This window comes from Fringilla coelebs, assembly GCF_963513975.1.
Source record: "Fringilla coelebs genome assembly, chromosome: 1".
Classification (NCBI taxonomy): domain Eukaryota; kingdom Metazoa; phylum Chordata; class Aves; order Passeriformes; family Fringillidae; genus Fringilla; species Fringilla coelebs.
The window spans coordinates 111,323,096-111,339,656 of record NC_140028.1 but is presented as its reverse complement, the minus strand read 5'-3'; the positions used below and the strand labels follow the sequence as shown (position 1 = coordinate 111,339,656).

General features: G+C 38.9%; 1 protein-coding gene across 1 annotated transcript in view; it reads right to left on the bottom strand.

Annotated features, from left to right (window-relative positions):
• The window catches only part of ABHD5 (abhydrolase domain containing 5, lysophosphatidic acid acyltransferase), a 28,777-nt gene that overhangs the window by 5,124 nt on the left and 7,092 nt on the right, over positions 1-16,561 (bottom strand). The window contains exons 2-6 of the mRNA XM_084204289.1: positions 9,655-9,740; positions 9,006-9,378; positions 5,448-5,602; positions 1,236-1,347; positions 531-717 (exon numbers count right to left, since the gene is read on the bottom strand). Coding sequence (XP_084060415.1) covers positions 531-717; positions 1,236-1,347; positions 5,448-5,602; positions 9,006-9,378; positions 9,655-9,740 — 913 coding nt within the window. The remainder of the gene's footprint in view (positions 1-530; positions 718-1,235; positions 1,348-5,447; positions 5,603-9,005; positions 9,379-9,654; positions 9,741-16,561) is intronic.

Genomic DNA, 16,561 nt, shown 5'->3' with positions numbered 1-16,561 from the left:
AACTGCTCTCTTATCAGAGGAACAAATGCATTATACAGATGAAGAAAGTTTATGAGAGCCTCTCCACTATCTTATATATACATGGAAATAGTAGGACTGGTGTGGTTTGAAACACAGTGACCACAACACCTACTTCTATTAGCATGTTGTAGAACAAAATAAAGAATCACCATGGCTTCTACTAGCGTTACAGCAAGTTTTGTTCTTAGCCTGGGGACTCAACAATTTTGTCTAGGTTTCCTCTGATGTAACATTTGTTTTCTCTCTCTATTACAGAAAACAGAACTTATTACCTCAGGCTCTAAATCAAAAGTGATACCATTTCCACAGCTGGTATCAAAAAAGAGAGTCATAGAATAGTTTGGGTTAGAAAGGACCTTAAAGCTCATCTAGTTCCAACCCCCCTGCCAAGGGCAGGGACACCTCCACACAGACCAGGCTGCTCAGGGTCCCATCCAACCTGGCCGCATAGATATGACTTAAACAAATCCACACAAAAAGCAAACAACTGCTTTAGAAGTCAAACTTACTATTGTCTTCACATAGGAATTTGGTCTCAGAGACTGGATAGTGCTGCCAGAATTGCCATCTATACATGAACGTGCTCCATAGACCACTGTGATAGGAATGTCTTGATCCATTTGTGAAATCCGTTGCAGCATTGGCCTTTTTGCCCATCCATACGGAATCGTCATGTTCTTGAAAGCTGTTTCACCACTTCAAGGCATTCAAAAGGGTAAAAACAATTTCAATTGCCATTGGACCTGCTTTTCATCTAAAATGGAGTATCTGTGCCTCTGGGTAGCACAAGGTTGGGATTTTTTATAATTAAGAAAAGTAAGTTTCCAAGGTTTACATATAATTTTCAACAGGAAGAGCCCAGGTTTTTGCATGACTGAGTGGTAGCACTTCAAAGAATGAAATGACTTATTTTTAAAGTTTTAAAAAAAATTCTTTACACATTAAAATTTTCCAACAATTACTTAGGTGAAATGCTCAAACTCTCACAGAATTAACATAAATTGAGAATAAATATAGAATTAGGATACTTTTTTACATTTATCAGTATCAGAATTCAGAAAAAGTGCAATGGTACATTTTCTTCAATATAATAAATAACACAAAAAAAAAAACCAAACCAGCATGCACACTGCTGCCATGGCCATTGGAGGGAGTAGCAGGCACTGAGTAAATGAACAATAGACTTCAAAACACACTGGGAAATTCATACTCACCTGGGTGACTGCACATTGCAGTGATAGATATATTCAGCCACAGTGTTATCATCAAACATTGATGAATATTTTCGCTTGAAATCTGGTCTTAATCGTTGAACAAGGCTTAATCCTATTAAAACAGGAAACACTGTTAGAGGGGGAATGTGTATAAACTACTTTATCAGATTGCTTAATGCTTTTCTTTAGAGCCCTGAGAACACATCCCCTTGAAACTCGTGGCTTCCAAATCTATATTTGGTTTTACCACTTGCATGTCTTAGGGAAACACAATGGAATTACACTTAACAGGAATTAAATATAAATACAGTAAAAAATTTTATGCTGCTCCCCCCACCGAATACATATGGCAAATGTTTGAGTAGGGTCACTACAGCAATAAAGAAACCTACAACTGGGACCAGCAAAAGGGCTAAGCAGTGTCATTCTGTCACCAGTTTAGTCTTGCATGATACCAATACGTTCTCCTTGCTCTGGCAGCACTGGGTAGGTTAAATGCACTACACCTTTCAGGATCAGAAGGCACTATTGAAAAAGCTGGGGTGTTTCCTTGCTTAAGTCTGTCTTCTACTCTTACAGAACAGTCTGCTTCTGAAGCTAGTTCATCTAACTAGTGCGTGGTTGAAAGAACAGAAGTCTATGATGAAAATGAGGTGTAAAAATCTTAACACAAGGCACAACTACTGGTATAAATGAAGTGACTTAATGCTGAAAACCATTGTCTTTGTGCTCTCCTAACAAGCCAGTAGAGAAGTGGGTCTTTTCAGGGGCCAGTTCAGGCCTTCTAAACTTAAGAGTCTTTTCTGAATAATTTCTCTAAGGAAGAAGCCTCTACTACATTGACCTGATGGATCTTTGGGACAAGAGCCTCACCACGAGGCTAATCTTAGTTTAAGAGTATTAGTCATCCCTAACATCTGATCTTTTTGTATCTTCAAACTTTCCGGTTTGAAGTCATTACCCCTGTCTCATCATTACAGATCCTTTTCAAAAGTTGCTCTCCGTCTCTCTTTTAGGCCCCCTGTAGGTATTGGAAGGCTCCTACAAGATGTCCCCAAAGCCTTATCTTCTGAATTCCAACTCTTTCAGCTTATCTTCAAAGGAGAGGTGCTCCAGCCTCTGATCTGACTATCTCCAAGGGGAATGTCTCCACCATTCTTATACTGGCACCCCAGAGTTGGATGCAGTATTCCACATGGGGTCTCATGAGAGCAGAGGAGAGGGAAAGAATCACCTCCCTCAATCTGCTGGCCACACTGCTTTTGATGCAGCCCAGGATGCAGCTGGCTTTCTGGGCTGCAAGTACACATTGCTGGATCATTTTGGGCTTCTCATCAACCAGCATCCCAGGTCTTTCTCCTCAGGGCTGCTCTCCATCTGTTCTCTGTTCAGAGATGGTCAGGATTGCCCTGACCTAGGTTCAGAACCTTGCACTCGGCCTTGCTGAACTTCACAAGGTTGGCATGGGCCCACCTCTCAAGCTTGTCCATGTCCCTCTGGCCAGCATCCCTCCCCTACAGCTTGGTGCCATCAGCAGACTTGCTGAGGATGCACTCGATCCCACTGTTTGTGTTGCTGACAAAGGTGCGTAACAGCCGATCACAACAGTGATCTGTGAGGAACCACGCTCATCACCGCTCTCCATGTGGACACTGAGCTGACTGAGTGTGACTGTCCATGGCTATGCTTCCCCTTTCCCAGACAGTAGGAACTTCATGCTGCTGTTAACCTGTGCAATTATGATGATGTCACTTCTTCCCACCCAGTCCTGGGCAAAGGCCTGGTATTATTTATGTAGACCTTGTCACAGTGATCTATGCTTTCGTAACCTGGAGATTATTGCAACACGCCCTTATGCATGCTTTAAACTGATTTAGAAAATGAATACAGTGCAAGAGAAAATAATTCCCTTATGAAACAGTGATTTAACTCCCAAAGCAATGAAGATTTTGCAAAAATCTGGCAATTGGCTTTGCTCTGTTTTCCCTACGTAAAGTACAATTGCTGGACTTCTTTCTCTGTGTGTTTGGGTTTTTTGAACACAAGTGAACACAGCTGGCTTGGAATAAGAGTACTTGGAAAAAAGAGACTAATTCTGTGCCTTGCCCTGCTATCAGCACAGAGGCCATGGCATGAAGTGTTACCAAATTTTAGAATTCACTTTCTGTTTTGGTAAGAAGTGCTTTGTCTGTGGGTCCGATTCCAAAACATTTTTCCCCTGGGAATTTAAAGGGGAGAATGAAACAAAGATTCAACGCAACTTGGAAAAAATTTTGGAATGAAATCAGACTGTAAATCATTATTGTAATATTTATTGAAGAAATTCTTAATTGTCTGGGTGATGTTTTCCACAGCGCTTATGAAAATACTGTAAGAAATTCTAACACTGAAGACACAGATTTCCACAAAAAGGGTGTGGTCACAATGACATTTCTATTGTCGTGAGGAATTTTCAGGCATCCAGCTCTAGGAATGGAATTCAGAAATCCAACCTAAGCACCAAACCCCCACCGAACTGTGAAACTCCTGGGTGTCTGTTCCAGTCAAGTGAAGGAAAAGATGCAAATCAACTACCTGGAAACCACTCAAAGAAAAAAATATCTCTGGATTCTGTCTCTTTTCCAGTTTTAAGTATTTGCCTGTGGGAGTGATTAAATATCCATGTGATACCCCAATGAACCTGGCTCACATTTGAACTTACACCTTTGAATCAGAGCGATTGGCTTTAGAGTGAAGTTCAAACAACCAGGTCTGCCATCAGCTTAAACACGTCTGCACGTGGAAGGAACCCGGGGATCACTTCAGTGCCTTCATCAGGTTAGGTCTGATGTCTACTAGCAGCACAGTGTTTAGACCTACCCTTCTCTAAGAACTATATTTCACCTGTCCAGAATTTAAGTTGGTGATGGAAATTTTTTTTACCAGTGCAGTGAGAAACAGATGAAAAATTTTTAAAGGCACTGCCTTCCACGGCAACCTATAAGCGAGGCTAGGTGTGGGGGCACCTCGCCAGGACAGAGTCTGCTTCTGCAGCATAGTTTGACTTCACTTATTGCTAAGGAAGACAATTTCAGCTTTGAATTTTCCCACGTGGATTGATTTATGCATGCTCTTGTTATTGGATAGAACACATTAAATCAGTGCATATCACTCAATATTTTCCAGGTTGTTTTGTTAACCAAATTAGCACTTTACTTTTAAAAAAATCTGTTTGTACAAAACATGTTGCTTGTCTGAAAAATGAATTTTGTCACATTATTGAAAAGAAACAAACAAATCAGCATATGCAGCATATTGAAATATATATTCTATAGAAATAGATTTAGGAAACAGATGTGGTTTAAATGTAAACAATGCCTAGAAATCTCACGAGTTTATCTTCAGACTGAATACCAAAAATGATGAGGAGGTTAGTTAATTATATTTGTGAGGGATCTTAAGGATATATTTTTCCAAGACTCTCCAGAAGATAATTCAGTAGCACAGAGAGTAACAGACAGATAACCTCTTTCTCCTCTAGAAGGAATAGCCATTATGATTTTTAGATTACATTACACTCTTCTCCCCATTCCCCAGATGAACTAAAACCGGTTTTTTGGTCAGCACTACCTAGCCCTAGTATTAGGGTATAGACAGTTTATCTACCATTCCATCAGTGCTGCTGAAGAAATGGAAATATGAACTGCCACCATAATGCAAGCCACCAATGAGGTCCACAAGATCTCCTAGAGCAGTAAGAAAATAGCTAATGCAAAAAACCCAGTTTCAACTTCTCTAAACTCAGGCCAAAGATTCTTGCATTTATGACAGACTGCCTTCTAATGTTAAGGGAACCTGGAAATCCCATTTGCTCATCAAACTGGAATTAGAAGGGAATCTAAATGGACTGTGACCAGAAAAAACCCTTTTGCATTCACACCTCTTTGTCAGGGTTCCCCAACAGACACCAGCATAATCCAACTCACTGTAACTGAAGCCTGTACAGATCATACCGTAGCTTGCTGTAGACTGTTGTACTAGTACTTCTAATAGCAAGAGTTTGCCTTCTTTACTAAAAAATTCAAACCTTTTTCAACCTCTCCCACTTCCTCCTCCAACAATTTCCTTGGTGGCTGATACAGACTTGCAAAAAAACTTATCATAGTGCGTTGTCTGCTCCATGTTTATGTTTAACCAAAATAGAAATGGAATTTAAGAGTAGCTAAAACTCACCAAAGGGTCCTGCTATTCTTAGCCCAGCTAATGGATTAAATGGACTCAATATAGCTCCTAGTGCTTTGATCCAGATTGGAATTGGTCTTTCGTGTTCAGCATTGTCAGGCCTCTCTGGAAAACCCCATGGCTCCACTAAGATAAGATGCTTGACCCTGTTGGCAAAAAAGATTCATCGGTTTAAAGTACAGTAGCTTTTCTTTAACTGAGCATGATGAGAACGTGCTATCTGTTTCACAGATACATACACACAGCCTACTTTAGTACCTTCTATCACAGAGGCTTATTACCTAGTTTCTGATTCATCAACCATTTTGATTTCATTTCCTAATTAGAGAGTGAATTGCACCTAATCATATGTATGAACCAGAAACATGGAAGCATGTGTCACAAAGAGAAACTCAGTACATTACAGATACCCACCGTCACAAATATTTGAGAGAAAGGACAGTCTTGTTTCTATTTTTAAAAATGGCCTAATCTAAATGCTCAGTCAATATTATTTGCAGGAGCAGTTTAATTTGACAAAAAAGAGGATAATTGCATCTGTTTCATTAAAGTGAAGTTTCTAGAAGTCTAAGATCTCGGTTCAAAGAAGAGACACAATTTAACTGAAAAATAATCAAAGTAAAATTTGAACTGAAAAAGGCAGAGTAAAACTAGCAGTAGTCTTCCAAAATTATTGATTTTAGGTCATGAAAAAAAACATCACAGAGGCAATTTGTAAAATTACTCAAAGGAATATCAGTACAGAAAGCATTGTAGGAATCTCCAGCACATGCAAGTATTGATCATCTCATGCTGTGGGTACCCCTCAAGCAAAATTCTAATTCATCCTGGTAGATTAGAATTGTCCCTTTTCCTTTAATTGTCCCTTTTCCATTTAATCCCATAATAACACCTACTCTTACATGTCCTAGATAGTGGTGATTTCTGGGAAAAAGTGACTCTTAACTATAGCTTTCCATTTTAAGATGATTTTCCATTTCAGCTTCCTCATTATGGTTCTCTACAGCTACCTGCCAGGAGGCTGAAGCAAGATGGGGGCTGCTCTCTTGTCCCAAGCAGCAAGCAATAGGACATGAGGAAACAGCTTCAAGGAGGTTTAGATTGGATATTAGGAAAAATTTCTTCACTGAAAGGGTGTCAAGCATTGGAACAGGCTGTCTTGTTCTATCTGGTCTAGTGGGATGTGCCCTTGCCCATGGCAGGGGGGTTGGAACCAGATAATCCTTTAGGTCCCTTCCCACCTATAACATTTTATAATGCTATGCCCAAGGCAGTGATTGAGTACCCATCTTTGGAGGTATTTAGATGTGTGACTGTAGTGCTTAAGGACATGGGTTACTGGTGCACTTGGAAATGCTGGGTGAACAGTTGGACTAGATCCTAAAAGTCTTATGTAACCTAAATCTGTCTATGGTTTTTATATTTTCGTCTTTAGCTTTTTACCTTTTTATCTTTACTTTTTCCTTCATTAGTTCCTTCCCTGTTAAAGCCATGAGATTATATATTAACATAGAAGAGTTCATACGGCCTAAAATGATGCCAGAATTGATCCCAAGAGTTATTTCTGGGTTATGATCAGTTGGGAAACCAAAACCCTGTGCTTGGAATGAAGGGTTGGAAAGGATTAACCTCACAAAGACATTTCTTGGTTGTCAGCTCAGCTATGAGCATACTCAAACCCTGCAGCAAACAGCAACAGTAAGAGAGGGCAGGGTAGAATCTAACTGTACAAACCAAGCAGGAGAGATCAGAGGCACAGCAGAGCAAGCCATGAGGAGCCATTCAGGACAGCCACACACACCGTGCACAAACTATGGCTTTAAGTACAATATGGCAGACAAATTAATACAAATGGAGTAACCTTTACTTCATGTTTCCTTTCTTAATACTTTCCTTCCTGTTTGGCACTTCTCCTTTTGGTAAACAAGCCTAAAACATAACCCAGGATAATGGGAAGTTGACCATGAGATTCACTTCCAAAGTAAAGGTCCAGAAATTTCACTACTTGGAAATCATGGCCCACTTCAAGTTAGCATTATGCTAAACAGGAATCTTTTTGGATTAGTAGCCTCGGATTTTCCAGGGACTCTGGTACAGTGTAGCAAATTAACGGATCATCTATGCTTGGAGAAACAGATGTACTTTCCTAACAATATGTATCCAGAATCCCTTAAGCCTCTAATGAATTGTTAGATAACCTGACTGAAAGCTGTGCTATATTTATCACTTGATTCAATGCTCTTTTAGGACCCTAACAGTCAATTTGTTATTTTGGTGGTCTTAGTTTAATTTCAGAGAAACATTAGTAACGTGAGAGCACAAACTGAAACACCTCCAAATTAATTAACCCTAAGTTAAGCACAGTGAGGCATAAAAATAAAGCATCACTTTTGATGTAAATCAGCAGTGGGCAAAACCAATATCCCATCCCATAGGGATAGGACAGTGCCATTTACAGCTACTTTGGAAAAAGAGGTAAGGAAATGATAAGTGATCCCTACAAAAAGCTAACTACAGTTAGCTAGAAGCTGGTTTATAACTAAAAGGCTAATAGGTTTATATCTTTATTGCAATTCTGGATTTAGAAACATATCTACTTTAACACACCATTTCCAGCCACTTGTGCTAATTGTCCATTTAGAAAGAAAACAGCAAAGTGTTTTAGGAGAAAAATGATGCATGAAATTACTTAAAATACATCCAAGTGAGAAACAAAGAAACAGTGAAACTTGACACAAATAGAAAAGAACAAGATATCTTTAGTAAAATATAGAATTTGCTAGTTGGTGTGGAGAGTTAAGCTTACATTCAGTTTTTCATAGGAGACCACTAAGTGTATCCCAACAAAAGCATTGCCTTTTTTTGATACAGAATTGCCTTGGTTGGTAAGATCCTAGCTCAGCCGGGGATATATAACTGGACTTAAAACCAGATGTATAAAAGAAATTACTACTTTAAGGGGAAAAAAATGTATTAACTGTTGGACAAAACATGGTGCAGAAAACGCTGATGAAATACTATTAGAGACCTACTGCAGATGGGTTGTCTTACAAAGAAACATGAAGTGGCATACAGACAATTTAAATCAAAGTGTCACTAAAAAAATTTTTACATCATTCTGCTGGCGCCAGGTTGACTGCTAGGATATAGGCATAAATTACCTAGGGGAATTATATTCAGAAGTTTCAATGCTATCCATAAGAGTGGGAAGTTTGGCAGAAACAGGCCTATGTTCCCTTCACAAAACCATCTTTGAGACAAACATTCCCCCATAAATATATTCACTGCTATTTCCCCTTATAATATAGCAAGGGGTACTGAACTGAAGAGGTACAGAAAAGTATACAGAAAATAATGTTTACCATATCTACCTATTTCCTTCACCTGGAAACAAGCCACACAATTTGGTCATAGAATTCTTTATAATTTCTTTAAATCATCATGGTCATCTCCATAAAGATTATCTATAAAGAGCCTGATGAAAGAAAATCTATATTAAAATCAATAGTCAAAGAGAAGGAATCCCTTTATTCCTTTATTTTCACATACCTTGATGGATATTTTAGGGAGTAAGCAGCAGCCAGGAATCCCCCTAGGTTGTGTCCAAGCAAAATCATTTTTTCTAGCCCCACCTCCTTTCTCCATTCTTCTATGGATTCCACAAACTGATTTTCTGCTTCTCGAGCATCAGTGTCAAAGTGTGGCCTACTGCTACGTCCAAATCCCAAGAGGTCGAAAGCATGAACGGTTCTGTTCTCACAGAGATCTTCAAAGTTGAGAGCCCACAGTCCAACACCTCCTCCAAACCCATGCAGGAGAACAAGTGGAGTTTTATTTGAATGGTCTGGAGAGAACGTCAGTGTCCATATTTTATTTCCATTAGATATATACACGTATCGTTTATTGTATATGCTTGCGATACCTGGAGAAAAAAAGGGAAAAAATTGTATTGCTAAAGACACCTGACAAAATATTGTCTACACTCTACTGAAACCACTGTTTCAAATAGGAGCTCCTTTCAAAGGAGATATCTTCTAATCAAATATCTACATAAGTGAAAAATGAAAATGTAATTTTAAACCCATTAATTTCACCACAGTGTAAAAGACATACTGAGAACCTTCTCTCATTATATTTAATGTTAATTTATAAAAAATCTAGTTATATCTGTGAAACTTATTAAAAACCAAAGACTTACATTTTAGCATTTTGTCCTCAGCCTCTTTAAGGTGTAGCAGTGATGTGGGACACCAGGCAGGAAGCCAGCTGAATAACCATCCGAACCTACAACAGCAATAGAGAATAAAAATATCTTGAGCAGCACGGTAATTTTTGGCACTGATGCTTTGAAGACATTTCTTTTGCTGCTCTTCATAAGAGAGCCCATGTTAATCACAAGGTGTGAAGAACACTATATTTGCAGTGGGAAGGAATTCATTTTTTTCCTGACTCTTTCTAAAGTGGCATCACAAACAGGGGCATTCTTCAAAGGGTGAGCAGTTTTTCCACTGTGTCCTCCTATCACAGCATACTGATCTGGAGACATGAACCCTCATATCAACCCAACAAGCTTGGCAGGATATGTAACAATCACTGGAGCTGCCACCCTCCTCTCAAGTTCCTTTGGAAGTCTGCCTGCATAACCTTGCATGAACCTATTATTTCCAAAAAAGCAATAAGCTCTGCCTTCACCGGCCTAACCTGATTATTACTCTAAATTTAAAAAGTGAAAAATAAGGTTTATCCTACCAAGCAAAAGCCTAGGACCTTAATTATGAACTTAAAGTCCCAGAGGAAAACAAACCAACAATTCCCTCTACAGAAGCTGCTTTTCCAGCTGTCAGTTACTATCTTGGTACTGTCAGCTTGACCATGAGAGCAGGGGGAATGACTCAACTGGCAGCATTGCTTAGTCCAGTGCCGCAAAGGATACAGCAATTTGGTACAGCTCTTCCTGGGTGCTAATTTACCCCTTGTTTTTAAGGCAGAATCTTATTTTTCCATCTCTCACCTGGTTTTGAAGTGGCTTAGACTACCAGTGCAAAGCTGCAGGACCATTCCTCACAGGGAAGAGGATGTCAGTCACCAAATCTCTAGCACTCTTTTTCTACACTGAACTGCTTTCCAGTTAGTTACATACAGAATTTTCAGGACTGCACACTGAGAGTATTAGTTATACAACAACTAATGCTGAAAGACTATAAGGTTACTAATGTCCAGTTTTTCAGTGTGCACAACATGTCAGTAATAAATTAAAGACTGGGCCCACAAGTTCTTTACCCAAATGATCTTCTCCACACATTCTAAGGGGCTGACCTACTACAGCTGCATAGCTCCTTAAGTTTATGATAAGACATGGAAGATTTTCTGGGAATGCACAATGCAATGGCAAGCAGCATTTTTCAGATTCACAGAAACCTGTGAGAGGACATTTAAAAAAAAAAAAGCCCCAAACCATATCTGAACAGAACAGATTAATCATCCAATCACCCAGGCCCACTGCTATTCAGTATTATTTACTCCTCTATGCTGATATCTGTCTGTTCTGTAAATAACCTTCCTGACCCACCAGATCACTGGAATTATAAGGAGGGACCATGGGAATTGTTATCATAATTTTAATTGAGGAGCTGGGAACAAGTGGTTGTATGTCCTTCCATGCCATGTGCTCATGCAATCTAAGAAATAAAGGAACTTAGCACTTTATAGGAAAATAGGAATTCAAGTATTCTGCTTCCACATTAAAATGTGCATTTACTTAAAAGTAAGATCTTTAAGAAGTTAAAGCTGGGACAAGCCAAAAGTAATTTCACCCACAAGTAATCGTGAAATCCGAGTTTAACAATAACGCTAATTGTGTCCAGTGCTATGAATTACTCTGGTAAATTATTAAACAACAGCTAGGTCATCACTCTTCTGAGTCAAGCTTTCTGCTAGTTACATGCTCAACTAGGCATTTTCATTCTTAACTCTTGGGTCAGAAACAAAACCAGTCACTATTTCCCCTAAACTGAAACTCTGTGTACTGTTTCTTCTCAGAAAAACCACTAACTCAGTGAAGAAAATACTTTAAAGATCTTATTTATTTATTCACAGAAATGTAAAGCTGCAACACGTCAACAAGAAAACAGTACAGGGATATGGCCACAATGAAATAGAAGTGACATCTACAGATCATAGTCCCAGAATTTTATTTCCTAGTCCTAGGGAGGCACCTGGATACGTAAGGAAATAATTTAGGAAAATGTATCAGAATGGTAAAGTTGCCGACCCCTTCTTTTGTTACTTAGAAGAACTGTTTACAAATACTTAGATTTTGATCCAGAAGAGGCATTGCATGCATGTATAGTTTGACAAATACAGTGAGCAAGCTGAAGCTTTTAAAATTAAAACTATGTTTGCAATTCTGTCCTGTTGTACTTGCTGAACTAAAAGAGTAAGTGGTGAAGGCTTTCAGGCAAAAAAAAGTGAGCATTTTCTAGAAATACTATATTAGGAAGAAAATATTTAGTTACCTATAGTCAAGACTTAATCCTCTGTTTGCCTCCTTCCAGAAAAGATTTACCACATTGCTAGATGTTTTCCACACATGGAGAACAAACATTTATTTAACCTATTTTAATATTTTTTCTGATAACTTCGGAAGGCTATAGTTGTATCATTTCTTTTGTACATCAGTGCTAAATGTGTCTTCTAAATGCATACAGGAACGTCCATTGCTTACATAGTCTATCATTTTTATTTCTGTGATATAAAGCTGTAAGTGCTACATAATGTCAAAAATGAAGCAATGGACCTTTCAAAACAGTGCACACACCAGCAATGGAGATGAGTTATGAAAGAAAACAAAAGATTCCAGCAGTAGTTCCACTTTGTAAGTGAGCTATCCATTGCCAGAAGAGGCAGACCCCACACTGCTCTCATCACCCACCACCTCCCTTACACTCTGCTCCCACCTGTCTTTTGTAAAAAGTCAAGAGCAGAATCTTGTATTTTGAGGGGTTAGGAGGTCCACTGGCCTCAGCTGCTCGCTATTTCAGAAAGTGGCAAATAAATGGGCAAATTGGGCAACTGACAGCCCAAGTTTTTGTAATTTTTTACCAAATGTACTTACAGGCGTTACACGTCAAATTGCCAAGGCACATAACCAGTGGAATTTAACCTATGTATTTGTGACTATGCAGTAACATAAACCACTGTGCACGTCCACGCTGAAATAATCAATAACCAGCAGTAGGGCAAAGCATTGCATAGGGTGATTCCTTGCATCTTCAATTTGGGGTTAGTTACATTCTTCACATCCATCTGAAAACATCTGGAATAACAGAGGCTGGAAAAATCAGAGGCTAGCAGGGGGGGTGGGGGGCTGCTGGCCTGCCAGGAATTCAAAGTCAGTCTCTCTGCTGACAGACCTCCACACACACTTCCACACTTCTTCTAACACATCTAGGGAAGGAGAGCAGAAGGTAAGGGAAAGCCCTGGAGACACCCACTGAATGACCTTAGTGAAAGTCAAGGTGATTAGTGTCAGACTAGGAGATTAGTGGGGACCATCAGTAGCCTATGTTGATGATTAAATACCGTAATAAATAATGCAAACAAAAGGGACACATGCACAAACATCTGACTAAGCGGAGCTGCAACCACCACGTGCAGGGGCCAAGCCACCAGGCAGGATCTAACACATTGGCTGGTTGGAGCAAGTGTTCTGAGACCCTTATGCCTGCCAGCATAAGAAAGGATAAAAATAAATAATTATTACTATATTTTGACATTTAATGAGTGAATAAACATTGTGTTAAATGTAGCCCAGGATAATACTGCTTGTCCTTAGCTGCCTGAATGTTAATTTAATCAAGATCTTACTGTCAGCACTGCTTGAATTGCCTGAGGGTAACTTTTGAAAGAACTGAGAATCAAGTAGAGGCAGAGGTACAGTGAGCCTGACCCACCCATTCCCCTCCACTACTCAGATCAAACCAAATGAAGAATGTGGCAAATTGGTTGTACCACCAGTTTTGGAGCTTTCTGTCAGCTCCATTAACCCTATTCAGCCTGGTGAGAGTTGAATCCCTGCAAGACAATTAATGGATCTACAGCCAGTCACAAATTTGACATACAAAAAGTTTGTGAAAACTTAGATGCTGCTGAAGAATTGAAAACATATATTCTAACAATGAGGTATGCACTAAAACAGCTGAACGGTCTATTTGATTTCTGGCTTGTAGTCTGGATTTAAAAAATGGAAGCTTTACCACATAAAAATATTCAGCAGAAGCTATCCAGGAGATAATAAACGTACAGAAATGGAGCTCATTCGCTCCCTTTTCAATCTTTCAATTTACCTACATTAGAATTATAGGATTGCATGGCTTATGAGATGTACTAAGCTTGAAATTATTCAATGGAGGCATCTCTCCACATACACCAGCACTGCAGACCCAGCTGTCATGACCCATGGAAAGTCTGTGCGGCAGAACACCAAACGAAAAAACCTGGGGTTTGCAAACAGGCTGCAAAAAGGTACCAGAACTCCACCAAAGCAGAGTAAACAAATACAATGCCATTTGCTACATGATCACCTGTCAAAAATTTCTGACCCACCAATACAGCACATGCAAAAACCTTTCTAAAGTGTTGAATATAAAATCAGCTTTTCACTAAGAATTTTGAAGTTAGTATGGTAATCAAAACTCCCAGTACAGACCAAAAACCATGTAGCAGTGACAGGAGTGTGGAGAACAGATTTTCCTGTCACAAAGAGTTATTTGGACTTTAAAATTACATCAGTAAGGAAGCCAGTGCTCAGGTTATACAACAAATACACAGTAACTTGCAAAGGAAGGATTATGGCAAAGTAACTGAATGCACAAGCAACAGAGCTGCCATCTGTTTGTCTTCCTCTCAGGAAACAAATGTATTTAGTATTTTTAATTGAACTTCTGCAGACCATATTGCAAACTACCAAGACTTTAGCTAGGGAGCAAACTCAAAAACTTTAAAAGCTGAAACATTGAGTGAAGTCACTGGTAAACTACTTCAAGCTTTATCTTTTACCCTTAAATCTTCTTAGAATGAAGTTGATCTCTGAAAAACCCTAACCCCCCACCTCTCCTGACTCTTAGAATTAATTTCAGCCATTCAGAAGTAAGTAAGGAAAGAAAAAGAAATTAATGCAGAGAATTTGGTAGTGTTTCTGCCCAGCACCAAGAGGAATGGCATTGGGATTTTCAGGGTCTTTCAGCTGACAATGCAGCAGCACCCAGCAATTCAAGCTAGCTCCAATTTAAGAGACTCTTACACTGTAACAGAAAAAAAAAAAAAGGTAAACTATTGGAAAGGCAGCTCAGATTCTACCCTCTTGTCTATGCATAAAATACTTTTGCAGTACTGTTCTAGCAAAGAAATTCAAAGTTCCCAATATGTTGAAATCTAAATATAAGCAACAAAGGGTTCACTCTTCTAAGGTCTTACATAAACCTCATTGCATAAAAACACCATGTTACTTCTCACAACTCATTCAGCCCTTTCAGTTGGTATAGAAATACTAAGAACAGGCAAAAAAGGAGAAGTGAAAAGAAGCATCAGGTATTCATAACTGATAAAGAGGTCAGCATATCAAATTTATGGCAAAGTTCCAATTTTAAAAATAAAACTGTTTCACTATAATGCTCTATAAACACTTTACAGCTAACACAGGATGGATGCTTAAGTGAAGTAACTACAGATACCCTTTTATCATTTTCACTATCCCCTTTTTATTGGATGCTTTCTGCATTTTCCTCAGCATCAGCAGTAGTCTACACAAAGCTCATGAGTACATAGGATGGTTTGTTCCACCATCAACACCACTAAGTTTTCAGAGCAAATTCTATATTTGGTTACTAAATTTCAAGTTTATGGGTAATAACCTGAAACAACAAAAAGCAAAAGAAACAGTCAAGGATGACACAATCAAATAGAACTTTCTGTGTCAAAATGTCAGAGAAAAGTAGCAGGTTTACATCTGTCTCATTTCTATCCATGACAGAACTGAGCTATAATAAACATTTCCTTTCCCATTTCATTAATTTAATAGCCTGCAATATGAGAATATTGGGTGCTGTACATGAGTGATTATGGCAAGAATCGATCCTTCTTTGTTAAGAGTTACCAACAACACCACCACGGCAAAAACCCCTAATATGTAAAGAAAAACATTTTAATAATCACTATATCCAAGGTCCATCTTGGTGGCTGTTCTTTGTGCCACACCTGTGAAATTCAGGCATGAAAAAGGCACTAGATTTTAAACCAGATAATAATGGTTTAACACAGCTACAGAAAAGCCAGAAAGTTAACCAGCAGACCTGTGAACTATCAAGGTAGAAAAAAAGACTGTGAGTCAAGGTGGAGGGACATCAAGCTATTAAGTCAGAGCTGCCACTGACAGACAGTAACATATAATCATGACATCAAGTCCACATTTAACTAGGCAGGGATGTTTCTGCAACAAGGCTCAGGATATGATTTCATGAGAACCTTAAGAGCATAAGCAATTTTAGGAGTCCTTGAAGTCCTTCACTGCTGTCCCTAAAGTGCAGCATGTTCTTTCACACTTATGTCTTCTGAGAGCAGTGAATATAGTCAGAATCATTCAGGCATACACAGTAACTGTTGTTGTGAAGGCTGTATATCCAGGGACAAAGCTTCTGCATGTACAATAGAAGTCAGATGTAGCAACCACAACAATTTGAATGAGATGTTCCTAGGACAAAACACTCTGGCAGCTGCAGACAAAAATCAGGAGAAGGAAAACTTTCCATGTTTCACTTTCATTGCATGAACAGACTAAAAATCCTCAGGGAAAGACCTTGAAGTGCATACTAAAGAGGTGAGACCCAGAAGCAAGTATCAGGAATACAGTATGGGAACAAAAAACCTCCTTGCTTTTTACCATTTTCACAAGGAGACAAAAAAATGGATGAAATCATTGTCAACAGGTTAAAAAAGGGTAACGATTTTTTTTCCCAGATGACATTATAACCCTGCCCATAAAGTTCTGTTTAGATGAGTTTTGAGCCAAGATGTTCCATGCAATTAGATGTTGTGAAACTCTTGGATAC